This window comes from Myripristis murdjan, chromosome 6 (genome assembly GCF_902150065.1).
Source record: "Myripristis murdjan chromosome 6, fMyrMur1.1, whole genome shotgun sequence".
Classification (NCBI taxonomy): Eukaryota; Metazoa; Chordata; class Actinopteri; order Holocentriformes; family Holocentridae; genus Myripristis; species Myripristis murdjan.
The window spans coordinates 12044937-12059674 of record NC_043985.1 but is presented as its reverse complement, the minus strand read 5'-3'; the positions used below and the strand labels follow the sequence as shown (position 1 = coordinate 12059674).

Sequence of the window (14738 nt, the reverse complement as noted above, 5' to 3'; positions counted from 1 at the left end):
TATGTGACTAACTAGCTCCACAAAACCATGTGGTCCATTCAGAATGCATGAGGTTTTTCCACCGGTAAGTACTCATGTATTTTTAATACTTTCCAAAAGCAGGAGCCTCTGAACCACATGGCGGGACACCAGATAACTGTGCAGCAGCTCCAGCATTCTCCCTCTCAGTCTGGTACTACGCAACAAATCCAAAACAGCAATGAATAGTAACTGGGGAAAGTTTCATGGTGACGTGTACTTGTGGCAGTCCTCTTGAACAACCACCATGCTCAAAGTCATCAGAGGAAAATATTAAATTGTGTTATAATTTAGATGAAAAAAGTGTTCCAGAGGAAATCTTTTGGTTCCTGAGTAATATAAATATGCTTGTTTTTCCTGAAGGTTTCTCAAGCTTTGATGGATAACCCTTGAAGCTGTTCCAGAGATTGTTTTTGTGCAAAAATTCACCTGTTTTATCAGCCTAAATCACAAAGTGAGGCTGCAACTGAGAGGAATTTCCCACCCCCACAGCTGAGATGCCATAGATTCACTCTGCAGTATTTGCCCACAAACTCCAGTAAATGAACACTGTTTCCAGAGAAAGTTGGACTCACTAATGCTCGATCTTTTTCCCGTCTTGTCCATTTGACATCTGTTAAAGCCATAACAGACTGTGCTGGTAAACAGTAAACTTGGCAGTTGTACTGACGGCACATTACATGATCTCTGGGTATTGTAACTTCAGGCAGTTTTGAAACAGTCACCTCTTGCTACTATTTTGAGTTGCAAATGTGAAGTTCCGTACCACAGCTTTTAAAGACTAAATCAGCACTAAAACACATAAGACAGAGAATTGCTCCTTCACTGCTCTCTGTGGGTTGAAACTTTAAAGTGTTTTGCACTTCACTTTAACTAGTGATGTCAAAGGAGGTGTTTTCCGTCATCTGTCAAAGCCAAAACAAAGGTAAAAACATCTGACTTCAACCCAAGTCTTACTTTCAGAGTGATTTAAGAAAAACTTGATTGACAACCCAATAAATTATATTACAAATAAACTTCTTTCAAGTCATCAATATATACATAAAAGCCAATATTCCAGATAGTAACTACCACTGGAGTGAATAGTTACTCCTTAACTGAATTTGAGCAGAATAAATGCACTAAACATAGTTCTGAGATACCTGTACTGAATTTGAGCATGTACATTTTAGTTTTTTTGTTAATCGTTTTACTTTCTACTGGAGTGTTCCTGTTTTTACCCAAATAAATCATTTATGTATTCAACCACTGCAATGCCTACCTCTTCCCAGGTGAAGTAGTTGAGTTCTTGCTCATCACCGTCCAAGTAACGGATGTCACCATGTTGTGGCGGCTCCTCCACAACAAACTCAATGTTCACTGAACTGTAGTAGGGGTGTGAGATGTTCAAAATCTCTGAGGTGACTGGCACGCCAGCCCCTTCCTTTACAGTAAAGTTTAGGGTGTGGATGGGGATGATCCGAGGCACGATGTTCACAGAGACATGAAGGTCTTCCACTGTTGTAAAGCCATTACTGACATCTGCTGTGAAGGCATCATTACCCTGGAAGACGAAGGTTGTTAGAATCACCATAATGTTATAGGATAATGTTTTACAGTTTATGTGATTTTTTTTTTTTTTTGAAGAATATGCAATGCTTTATGGCTTTGCTTTTACACTTGTTATGCATATGGCAGTGAATGCTCACATCTGAATTGTCACTATAGTAGAGTAAGATAGAATGTAAACCTGAATGGATGCTGACACATAGAGAATGTGCCCTTGATCAATGTCCTCCTGAGTGAAAGAGTGAATGTAGTCCAGGACAGGGGCGACTGTGCTGTCTGAGTTATTGGTCAGCTTCACCACATGGCCAAGACGAGGAGGCGCTTTAACGGTGAACACCATTTCTGAGGGTAGAATATCAGCCTGCTCTACCTAAAAGACAAAGATATTTCATTGTGTTGTACAATCAAGCTGCTATAATTCTTTGTAGAATGATAAGCTTGCAGATAGAGAACTTGCTTGGGTATCAGACAGCCGAGTGAACAGAAACTATAAATCGAATTGTGACATTTTATATTGTATAATATCATGCTGCAAATGTATACATAAACCATTTATGGTCAATCCATTTTTGAGAAATTTGGATAAACTCTTTGGAGTTTTGCAATGTTTAGCAGTCATGCTTCCATTTGACATTATTTCAAAAGAGCTTGCCATTTTCCATTTCACAGTAAGAGACCACCAACCAAGTCAACATGTTGACGCTTTGAAAGGCCACTCTGCTTTGCTCAATACATTTTTCAGTAAGCCATGTGCTGGGTATATAGGTATAGGTGCTTTAGTCAATACAAAACATCAGACTTTTATTAAACTTTTAAAACAAGAAATTTGATCCAAATTGTTTTATTTTAAAAGTATCTATCTATCTATCTATCTATCTATCTATCTATCTATCTATCTATCTATCTATGAATATATATAGGGATATGTGAAGAATGGTCACACAAAGGTCACATTTAAACTCTTAATTAATTACTTTCAAAATGAAGTGCAGACAGGCTCATCTTATAAATTACAGCAGGCTCCTTAGGGTATACTTAGTGCTCTGTTTTCCACACTTAATAGACTGTAATTTAGTACATAAACTAGATTAAAAGCGGCAACTATATAATCATGCTTAGTCCTACTTTCATGTGGAAGTTTGCAAACAATGTACAACACCCAAAGAGCACTTGGCTGAGAATAGTCTACCAAAACAAAACAAAACAAACAAACAAACAAACAAACAAACAAACAAACAAACAAAAACCACTTTGAAATAATAATAATAATAATAATAATAATAATAATAATAATAATAAAATGTTCAGCCTCAAAGTAATGACTGCCAAGTTGTGTAAATTCTAAATGCTCTCCTCTTAAACGAAACTAAATGTCTGCTATAGGGAATAAATGGCAGGCAATGCAAAACAAAACAAAACAATAAACTGTATAGTGTAGATTTGTTAATAGTAATATTAAATAACTAAAAACATCTATAAATCAGCATAAAATATCACATTGTCCTAATATAAAGGATAATTTCAGAGACAGTACCTTGAGATGATCCTGGGTGATTATGGTATGTTCTCCCTCATAGGAGATGATGACCTCATTTGTTATAACTTCAGGTTCAGAGAGGTAACCATGCTTGAATATTTTAATCCTGAATGTGCCATCTTCAGAATAACCTTTTGCTTGGACAGTGAAGCCAAAGCTGTCTTTGGACCTCAAACTCTGGTAATTATGTTCATATGACACAACTCCCTTCTTCAGGTCTTCCTGGGTGAACTCTGAAGCCTCAATCCCACTTACAATAATCTTTCCATCACTGGGTGGTGATGTCACTTTGAATTTGATCTCACTGTCATCTCTGATGTCCATGTTGGTGTCAGCGCTCAATAAGGTGGTGTTGAGGGTCTTGGTGCTTCCATGGTCCATGACAACCATTGTGTTGTTCACCACCCGCAGGTAGGGGTCACCTGCCTGGATCTGGAGCAGTGTGGTGGTCTTGTGGAAGCCATCTGACACTTGTAGTGGGAAACGTTCACGGTCTGCTCCATGGTGAATGAAGAGAATGTTCTTATCTCTCAGGTCGGCTTGTGTGAAACGGAAGAGGGATTGTGAAGGGTTAGATGCTGACACAATGTTGCCTGAAAGGATTCCCTCACGAGCGTAGACAATTTGAGTGTCATTAAAACCTGAGTCATCATCCCTGAATTGAATGAAATCAGTGGTTAACAATCGCTGTCCATGGCGGACCACATTGAAGACTTTATCCACAACTCGGACAGGCTCATGCTCATTTTTGGACTGAATGGATATTCTGAAAACACCACTCACTGATTCTTGACTGCTTGCCTGGGTGTTTGAACTTCCTGCTCCTTGATCAAATGCCAAGAAATGAAACTCATCGCTGCTTGTCTTGGACCCATCATGTTTGTAAATAAGTCTATTAAGCTGAAGGTCCTCACTGCTGAATACTCTTATGCCCCCTTCAAATCTAGGCTGGCCAGGTGGGGACTCCCTTATGAGTCGGCCATTCTTTGGATCTTGTGTGACACGGTACAAAAAATCTGTCGAGGTTGGTGACTGGATCCACAGATAGTTTTTGGTCAAAGTATCTTCACCACCCTGCAGAACAACCAGTCTCTCATTTGTCAGAACCGGAGCATCTGAATCAGCAAGGATGTTAACTGGGTAGGTATACACAGGAGAGTACTGATCCTCAGCAAAGACTTTAAACTGGAACTGGTCCACACTATCCACTGCTCTCCGTACCCGGAGCCTGTAGCTAATTTGACTATCCCAAAGGTCCTGCTGGGTGAAAATGTCACCCTCAACCAGTTCTTTGTCTACCAACAGGAGACTACCTAGTGTGGGAGGCTTCACAAGGATGTATTTCACAGTCGCTGGATCAGGACTTTTCCCTTTTACTTCAGCCTCAAGCTCGGTGTGCCTGATTGTCTTTTCTTGCTCTCCCTGGATCTCCAGTGGGACCAAGTTAGAAACTTTGACTTGGGCAGGCATGATCTTGACTAAAAAAGTATTATTCCAAAGAGAGAATTGTCCCAGATGGATGTCAAACTGAATCCGCTCAGCCACAATATCTTCCTGGTCACTTGAGTCTGTGCTCAAGTATCTAAGGCGGTTTAATTCCAAATCTGATTGATGGAAAGTGGTCACCTGCTTGGACATGCCATTCCCTGACATAATCTGGAGTTCTCCATATCTCAGAGGTTGTGTAATGTTATATACAATATCTCCATTGCGAGGATGGGCAAGGACAGCCAAATTTTGAATACTTATAGAAGAGTTGCTGCCTTGATACAGGAGAAGACCAGTATTGGTCACAATAGTCATATGTGGTTGTGTGACAGATATCTTAAAAGTAGTTGATTGACTTATTGAGTGTCCATCAGATACTTCAAATGTAATTCTATCAGCACTACCCCCTCTGTGAACAAAATAGATATTTCCATTTTTCAGTTCCCTGCAAGTGAACTCTGTGATGCTTCTCCCTGGTTGCAGGATATTTTCTAAGTAACCAACTTCCTTTGAAAGCTCTGGGGTTATAGATACTACCAATTCATCACAGCGTGTGTCAGCATCCACGATTTTGATGAGATTGGGACTCAAACGAGTCCTCCCATTTTCTGTGATGGTAATGTCACCTCCACCAAGTTGGGGTATATCATTTACAGGAATAACCTCAACTGGGAGGACATATTCACGAGGGTTTTTTAGACATTCTGGTAGGTAGCTGTTACTGTGAACAGCCACTTCTAATTGGATTTGATCTGCATACCTTTCATTTCCATCATGCAGATATTTAATTTTTTTATTGACGACATCGAGAAGAGTAAACTTCTGAGTACGTCTAGTGCTAATGTTCATATCAACAAGTCCATACCAGGGATCACTCTGGAGAGTAAAGATTATCTGAGACTGGCGCAGTCCTGCGGCATTTAGTTCAAATGTAGGGCTCAGGTTGTTTACATCAAAAAAAACCTCTCCACCCTCAGGGACTAGCAACGGGGTGACATTAAGGAGTTTTGTGATATTTCGGAACATTTCTGGTGTATCATCTGTTGGGTAGCAGTGTTGTTTACTGAGATCCATATCGCTATATTGGATCCGAACAGGGGCAATTGTTGTAGTTGCATCCAAGTCATAGTAGGTTGAGTAGTCAGAATAGTCTTCTCCTTCACATTTGACATGGACATCTTTGGTCACCAAAGCATCTTGTAAGCTCCGATCCTTCTGATTTACTTTGATTTCTCCAAAGCACCCAATGAAGGATTCAGATGTTAACTGATCCTCCATACGATCCAAGAACCCACTACTACGGAAGACGTCTTTCATTTTCCCCTGGATACCTCCTAAATACAGATTTCCCACTAAATCCAGTTTTTGTGAGGGGTCAAGAGTGAGAGAGGCAGACTGACTGTCTACATTAATGTCAAATGATTTCTGATCGACCTGGACCCTAACTCTATGCCACTGATCATCATCCACCTTCACCAGGGTATTGTCCAACATCTTCATGCCACTGCCAAGGTCTAACACACCTCTGAGATAGCTGTTCATAACACCAATACCAATGAAATCTGTCTCTCGACCAGGGTGGAAAATAAGCAATGTTTCATCTATGGTTGTTTTCATGAGGAATTCCAAGGTCCGAACAGCTCCGCTAGGTTCGCTCCAGGTAGGGAAAGACACAAAAGAGTCAGGAGTGCTGAAACTAGTTGTCTCCCCATCACCAGCCTCAAACTCACTGCTACAGGATTCCTTAGTGTCATGGCAATCCGTTAACTCAGGTTTGAGAATATTAAATTGATGGGACTCAAGTTTGACCTCAGTCATGCAGCCACGGAATGGTGGAATGGCGTTGCTGAGGTAGGGGGCATCTAGGTCTCCTGTTCCTCCAAGCCAAACTCCCAGGTCAATGTTAAGCTCCTCCCCGGTGTCAGTCACAGGGATGTATGTTGAAAACAAGTCATCAATTGTCATGGTGAGCTTGGCGTCCTGTAGCATGAGAGACACTTTGTGCTCCAGAAGGTTATTCAGCTGTATTCCAACAGATGAGGACAATGTAATCTCACCAGCCCCCATGTTCATTCTTGCCTGTGGAAAAACAAAAATGTTTCACTTAATGCAAAATTATATGACTCCCTATTTCTGTTACTTTTGTAAATGGCAATTGTGACGTTTAGGATATCTTGTGCATTTTTAACACCACCACCACCACCACCACCTTTTATATGAATATCAATATCTAAATTTAGAAATCGTATAGCCATGTAAGATGCAGTGTTCTCTTGCCTAAACCTCTAATCTGTAATGACATCAAAAAACACTTGGTTTTGGTAAGCTGATTTATTGACTCATTGACTCATAAAGTATTTGAGTATAAGCTTCATCCCATTGTAAAGTTAACATTTATGGACCAGAGAAGATACCAAAAACCTAGAAAACACAGGTATACCAACATGCTGACTAAGCTGTATATTCAAATGAAATTTGAAAGTCACTCGCAATCTCACAAATCAGAGTGACATACAGTGCATGGCAGAAAATGCATTTATTTTTACTTTGTGAATGCAATATATATATATATATATATATGTATGTGTGTGTGTGTGTATATATATATATATATATGTATGTGTGTGTGTGTTTATATATATATATATATGTATATATATATATATATATGGGGCTCCAGCGTGCGACCTATTAGGTCGACCTAATTTTTTTAAGGTGCGAGTTAAAATTGAATTAGGTCGCGCCGGTGCTACTTGCAGGAGGACGAGTGAAAAAAAAATCTGTTTTTTTCTCTCATCACTCCCGTGGCTATGTTAGTGCAGTAATGGTTGTGGTTGATAATAAAAATATTAGGCTACTTTCTGGCTCATTCCTGAGACTCCTATCTCTCCCCTCTCTCGCTCCCTGTCTCTGCCTGCCCGTCTGTCTTAATGCGTGATGTGCACAGACGTACACGTGCGTACACTCAGCGCGCTTACTGAATGATCACTGACGATTCCGCTAAAAAAAAAAAAAAAAAAAAAAAAAAAAAACCTAAACAAAGAAGATGAAGCGGTCTATCATTGATTATTTTAAGAATAAGAATGTGTCAGAGGAGGCTGTTGATGCTGGAGGGTCTGAAAATAGGGAAGCAACAAGCGAATTTTGGACTCGGAAACCGAGTCGAAAAGGCAAAGAAACTTTCCAGACTACAGCAGCACACTGACATAGATTGTGTAACATAGCGAAGAGTTGCCACTCCGCTCTATTTTCACTGGCTAACAGCAGCACACTGGCTTAGCTTGTCTATTCAGAGAAGAGGTATCACTTCGGCTAATTTTTCAATCTATGTTATCACATGCATACTACTGCTCTTTCATTGGTAGCTGAGTTGTTAGGTCTGTTTGATAAGCAATTTACATTGTTAAAACAAATAATAATTTAACATATTGTTACAGTAAAAAGTACTCTGTCAACCCTCAGGTGAAATAATTACTGATGCATCCTCTTGTCATTTTTGTTCAATCATTAATAACATATCATTTCGTGGTTTTATAGAAGTATTGGATCGGGACTCAGTATCGGCAGATACTCAAAATCAAATGACTCGGACTCGGACTCGGGGGCAAAAAAACGTGATCGGGAGATCCCTACTTTCATTTTTATGTTTTGTTTATATGAAGAAGATGATCTATTTTGTACTGCTGCTGCAGAGAAACGTAAAGTTCCAATTAAAATATTTTGCAGACAAGTTTGGGTCATTTTTAATCTTTAAATTTCATCAACATGATAAGGTCATGCATTAATAACATGCTAAATATGGTACTACCTAATTTCTTTTGGTGCTACTAAACGAAAAGCTAGGTGGCACCAGTGCTACCTGTGAAAAAGTTAGTCTGAAGCCCTGTATATATAAATATATAAATATATATATATATATATATATATATATATACACACACACATATTGCATACAAGATTAAGACATGTCAAGCTTTGTTCAGTACCTCTATTCATAGTGGTGAGTGTAGGTTGATAGTGCAGTGTCCACGGTTTGGTGCCTACTCACCTGTAATTTCCCATTTTGAAGCTCAAGGAACAGGTAGTCTTCCATTCCTGCAGCCAGGAGCAACAACCCACTTCGTCGACTAGTCTTGAACTGTAGTGACAGGTGGAAAGTGGAGACATCTTGGATGGCCTGTATTTTGCAGAAGCTGTCTCCAAAGTAGGATGCTATGGAAAGAGGTTAAACAGTGTCAGTGGGCTCTGTAACTGTTGGAAGGCTTTGATTGCCATAACAATCCAGCAAAGTATTTAAATTCTATATAAAATCAAACTGCAAATTCCAAAAAATCAACAAAAAGTTTTTTTTTTTCTTTTTTTTCATCCATTGATATTGGGAATCATACAATGAGGCTGTCTCTCAAGGACCCAAGGGTCATGAAATGCTCTCATCATATGTAGTAAATGACAATGTCACCTCACCAACTTGGTAAAAATTAAACTTGAACATTAAGTAGGCTGTTTTTTTTTGTTTTTGTTTTTTTTTGCAAATTTTTTTTTAATTGTTGTGTTGCAGCAGGGCAGCAAACACATTATGGCTCACTGCACTGAGAGAGCACAAAAAGTAACCTACAAATGATGCTATCAAATCCTAACTTATCCTAAAACTGCTGGCAACTCCAGGAACCCTGAAGTGGAAGTTTGGAGAAACCATTAAATAATCTTTTTACTGTGCCTCATGTTAGAGTGCAACTTGCTCAGGATTGACTACTATATTATCAGGCTTGCTCCAGCTGCTCCTGGCTGAAGAGGAGCTCTTCTGGCCTCAAAGGGATTCTCTCACTGAGACATCAGTCATTACCCCTGCGGAGGTTTTCTGGGCATAGAGTCTTGGGGTGTAGGATTTCCCAGGCTCAAGCTGTCTCCTTTCCAATGATATGCAAATTCAGCCACCTGCCTCGGACCGTGCTCTCCGGAGCCCCTGACAAAATGTGAACCACGGAGGAAGTCAATTATTTCCCCATGCACATGCTCCAAAATTAAACTGGACAACCTCCAAGACCCCGTTTCCTACACATGGTTTTCCATGGCCTTAGCCAAGAGACACAGAAAGGGGGCTTTCCACAAGCCACCCAGTTGTCTTCGTAGAGGTGACAGTTCAAGACACAGAAATTCATTGGAGGATGGTGAAAAAGGCACTGAACACAACACAATGGTAGTGTCTTACAATAACGAAGGAGAGACAGAAAATTGCTACTCTGAGATTGCAAGGGACAAAAATATCTGCTGAAAATCAAGTCGTAGCAGCATCTAACAGCGTGGCAAGGCAGTGGGCTCCATGCCACAAGGCAGATATGACTAAATTACTAAAGACTAATGTTATTTCAGTTAGTAAACAATAAACGAGATTTGACATTCACACTCATAGCTATATATGGAAAAACTATTCTTTCAAGTTTGTTTGAGTGTGTCTGTTTGAGAACAAGCGTGCATGTGTGTGTGTCTGTGTAAGGGCTGTGTCTGTATTGCATCCTTGTTAGTGCTTCGCTGACAATTTCAAACACTGAAGGGTACATTTGTCCTTTGCTTTCTCATCCTGTAAATGATCTCTTCAATCCCAGATCTGCAAGAAATCCTGGAAAAGTGAAAAAAGACTCATTTTGATGTCAGCAAGGACGAAAAACAAAGCTTATCATCGCCCCCATGCTTTTGTGATTTTGCTAAGAGGCATTTGCTTTTGGTTCCAAGGCTGCTCTGTCATGAGCGAAGTCAGTGATGAACGGTTTCAACAAGAAGCCAAATACACAGACTGACTTTTGATTACACACTGCTGCACAGCACTGCTCTCATGCAGCCAATGAAATGCTATGTTAGTGGATCACACAGGAAATTGTCTTCAGCATTATCACATGCTGAACATGACAATCCATTATCATGTGAATATGAGTAAACAAGCAATGAGATCATATCATATAATTATAAAAAAAAAAAAAAGTGACACATAAATAATCACATGGTTAAATATTTACAAATGGCACTTTTTTGAGGCGATATTCAGTAGCCACTACGGCTTATGTCTGATGCTCTTTTGATATGTTCAGAGAATTATGGGTAAAGTGAAGGACTTCAGAATAAAAGGGTAACACTAATTGCACAGGAGCCTTAGGATGAAACTAAAAAAAAGAAAGAATCTTTTCTTAAAGGCAATTGCATTAACAAAGCAAACTGCAATGAGCTTCATGGTCCTTAAACCTGAGCTTTTGTTGGATTGTTCACTAAGCATGGGGATGAAAAGCTGAAGGAGAAAGTGATGCCAAGACAATTTTGCCTGGGGATTTTCTGGTTCAAATTGAGCTCGCTGCTGCTGTCTTCAGGAAAAGGAGCACATTTTCTAATGGGACACAATGGCTGTACTCTCTGCAGTGTACCTGAACCTGGAATTCATTAGCTGTCTGGCTAAGCTGTGCAAAGCTGTAAATAGAATACATGTATGAAAAGAACATTTTCAGGAGGCTCTGTGTCTGTAAAATGCCTGGTGCTGTGGCACTTCTCTGTTTCTCTGGCTCCTTGCTTCAGGACTGTGCAGAGCACCAACAGAGGTAAACCGTTTTTGTGTTCACATATTCAGACAAGTATGCTGAAAGAGAAACATACTATGATGGGGTGGGGGGTGGGGATCTTGCAGGAATGGCCTTTTGAGCAGAATTAAACCACGAGCCAGTAGTGTTCTACCGCAAAAGTCCACACAAAATAACATCTTCCAGGGACTTTGGGGCCTGGGCTTGGTAGATGTAGCTTAGGTGACTATTCTGCTAAGGCATCATTAGTACCATCCCTGCTCCCTCAGAATGCAAGCCTGGAGCTGTGAATCCGCTGACAGACTAGGTCAGCATGTGTGTGTATATGTGTGTGAGTGTGGTTATCCCACCGTAGACAACATTCTGAACTGATCTTGGGACAGTCTCTGATGCCCTTTAGCCACCACACCCCTCTTCACACTACTTTATTGTGCAAAGAGTAGAATCCTGGTCTCAGGCCAATGCAGATGGCTATAATTTGATGACTGAATGGGGTTGTATTTATAATGCTTGAAGGAAACCAAGAGTCCTTTTCTTTTTCATGAAAGACTGAATGAATTACCCCGTTGTCTTTCTTTCCCTTTCCTCCTCCTCTCCTACGTCCTCTTTTGGTTGAGCTAGTGACATGTCCGGAAAAGCTACAGGGAAGAGACACAGATCGACCACAAGTGCTAGAGGATTGGAGACACTCAGTCAGCTTTGTATCCTGTGACTTAACAACACCAATGAATCACACTCCCTCGCTATGCACAGAGATCTTATGTGAGCGTGGAGATGTGTTTTGAGTCAAGACAAGTTATGAGTCCTCCAAGAAGAAAGCCATCCATGAAAATACCAGATCAGATACAGTATAAAAAAAACCAAAGCTCTTGAAGAGGTGGGCTCTTTCCATTGTTGAGTTGAACATTATTGTTGAGCAACATGCAGGTATTTTAATGATACTTATTTAAAGGTCCTTGTTTCTATCGTATGCCATTTGCTAAAGTATGTTTACAATTTAAACATCAAAGGAGCAAGGCTACTCAGTGTGTCTTCTTCCCCTCCCATTTTACCATAGCAACAGTGCCTGGAAGCCAAACAAACCATCTGCTTACGTAGCCCATGGTTAAACCATGGTTAGCTTGAGTATAAATAGTGGTTATGTTGGTCATTTGTTTCCCTTGCTGGGCTGTGCCTACTACACCAGGGCATAATGACTTCTGGATATAATTATATGAAGGATAGGGTGCTTTTAGCCAGAGATAGAATGGGGGAGCATTTAGTGATATAATGACATTTACCGTATGGCAACACGGTAATTACCAAGACAAGCAATTAAATCTCTCTCTCATGGGTTATGCATGAGTCAAGACAAGGGTCAATAGCAATCCTGTGTGTTACAAGCACTAGTTTTTCAGTTATTTCTGAAGCTAGAAACTCTCAGTGGCCTGTCAGAATATGAGTTGTAATGTATAGCTGCTATCAGTTATCTGGTGAATGTATATGTGCAGCATCAAAATAACAAATCAAGCACAGATTTTCATCCAGTTTGCTGCAGCTCTCACTTTCTGGCCAAGCTGCAACACAGGAGTGTGCTTTTTTCAGCTACAATCATTCCACTGACCCTGTCTCATTCGACTTTATACCCAACTCAACTCTCATTGATGAGTATTGGTCTAAAGGGCTTAGTTAGGTTCATTCAAACAGAGTGAAAGCTGTTTCCCAGGGACTAACGTGTGCCAAATTTGGTTTTGTTTGGTAATGAACTGCAGTGTAACCTGCAGATGAATGAAAGTAACACTATTTGTTCTGAACCCGCTGGGATGGCAGTGGCACAAGCATCAAGACTTCCTTCTCCAACAAGCGGCATTAATAGCTAAGGTGTGTTAATCACATGCAGGAGGTAAACATTTAACACATAACGGTTATAGAACTCATAGTGCCACGCCAGCACAGTACCATAATTAGCTTTGGCTTCTGAATACGGGAGGGGGCATAGGAAACGGCAGTGAACCCCAACGCTGTTAAACAGTAGAGAGGCGAAAGCACAACTTCACATACCTCAGCAGCACTGTTTTATAAGTCCCCCCTGTTCACTTTTCAGAAGTCACTAGGGACGCACTTTAACAGCCTTCATGGAGCCATTTCACAGACCAGACTATAGCAGTGTGAAAGCAAACACAACATCATTTTAACCTCCTTTCAAATCCCCATCTACCTCCTTATCCGTTTGAGACAAACCAATGCCAAGTGGAGCGAACAAGCACAATACATAAAAAACAGGCTTGTGGAGCCTCAGCGGGTGGTCACCTCCCTAGCAATAATTAAAACTTTTCAGGACTCTTTCTGTAAAACTCGCACTTACACAGCAGACAGGGGGTGGGAACAGTGACAAAAAATTATGACCTTTTCCTGTATAAGGAGAATAACAGTGTAATGTAATTTCAGCTGTGAAAATGGACCTGTGAGAAAAGGGAGGCAAAGCCATGGAATAGAGGACATGAAAGCCTCACTGTTGTCGGAGTTTTGGTCTGTTAATGCGAGAGAGGCTCTGAAAGGCTTGGTTTCTTTACAAAATGAATACAAAAAAGCTTGCTATTTTGGAGGCAGCGCAAAATATGTGGCAGACTTATTTTGTGGAGGACTGATGACATTTGTGAAAAGAAGACATGTTGTCATCCACTGCTGTTTTCTTGTTCCATCTCTGGATTAAATTCTTTGTATCTGAATAGGGAATCAATGAAGTGAGGGGTTATGCATCCAGTAGAATGCCAGGCAGTGGAAAAGATGGAACAGAGTCTTGTTTCATGTCAAATGTACATTTCAAAAACTCACCAGTATCCCTCCCTAACTCAAATGGCCTACATACGCCCTTATTCATATGCCAGGGAAAATAATATTTGCAGACATGTTGGCTGTGCTTCAGTTTCATGTTAAATTTGCCATACTCAAACTCACTGCAAGAGCGAACACGGAATTATTGTGCTACTTCTCAAAGTGTAAAACCTCACAATGGGACATTCACTCTTTTACAACACATGCCTTAGCTGAAGTGTGAACCACTTTTTTCCTGTCAGACTCTATGTTCCAGTCCAGTGAGGTGCATGGGGCGAAGTCACAGTTTGTTCCTAAGCTCATCACACCCAGCTAAAAGACTAGTTGGTCATAATGGCCTTGGAGCGATGATCTCACTCACCTAACAACACTGCAAGATAAACAAAGCTGTGAACAGAAGCATTGTAGTGACTCAGGGCTCTGCCATAGTTTATGACTTGCTAATACAAAGCGTGCCTCTGTCAGCCCAGCCAAGCTACGGAAGCCATCAACCGCCAAGGTCCCAGTAGGTGGGCCCTGTTTAAATAATCCCCCTGTGACATCAGGAATGACCCCCCCCGATTCTATCACACTTTATACTATACCCCTCAGCCGCCTACATCCATACTCACACACTCTCTCTGTCTCTCTTTCTCTCTCTTTGCCAAATAAGCTCGTGCTGCAGCAAGAATACTAACAAACCAATATTTATATATCTATCTGTAACCTTCTCTGCTCTCCCTCAGCTGGAGGTAGGTGGCGTGAAGGACGTCTTATCACGCAAATAATGAACT

The 14738-nt window shown here is 40.6% G+C and overlaps 1 protein-coding gene across 1 annotated transcript in view; it reads right to left on the bottom strand.

Annotated features, from left to right (window-relative positions):
• cspg4 (chondroitin sulfate proteoglycan 4) overlaps nucleotides 1-14738 on the bottom strand; it is a 73046-nt gene that overhangs the window by 22120 nt on the left and 36188 nt on the right. The window contains exons 2-5 of the mRNA XM_030054492.1: nucleotides 8640-8803; nucleotides 3101-6670; nucleotides 1748-1936; nucleotides 1280-1561 (exon numbers count right to left, since the gene is read on the bottom strand). Coding sequence (XP_029910352.1) covers nucleotides 1280-1561; nucleotides 1748-1936; nucleotides 3101-6670; nucleotides 8640-8803 — 4205 coding nt within the window. The remainder of the gene's footprint in view (nucleotides 1-1279; nucleotides 1562-1747; nucleotides 1937-3100; nucleotides 6671-8639; nucleotides 8804-14738) is intronic.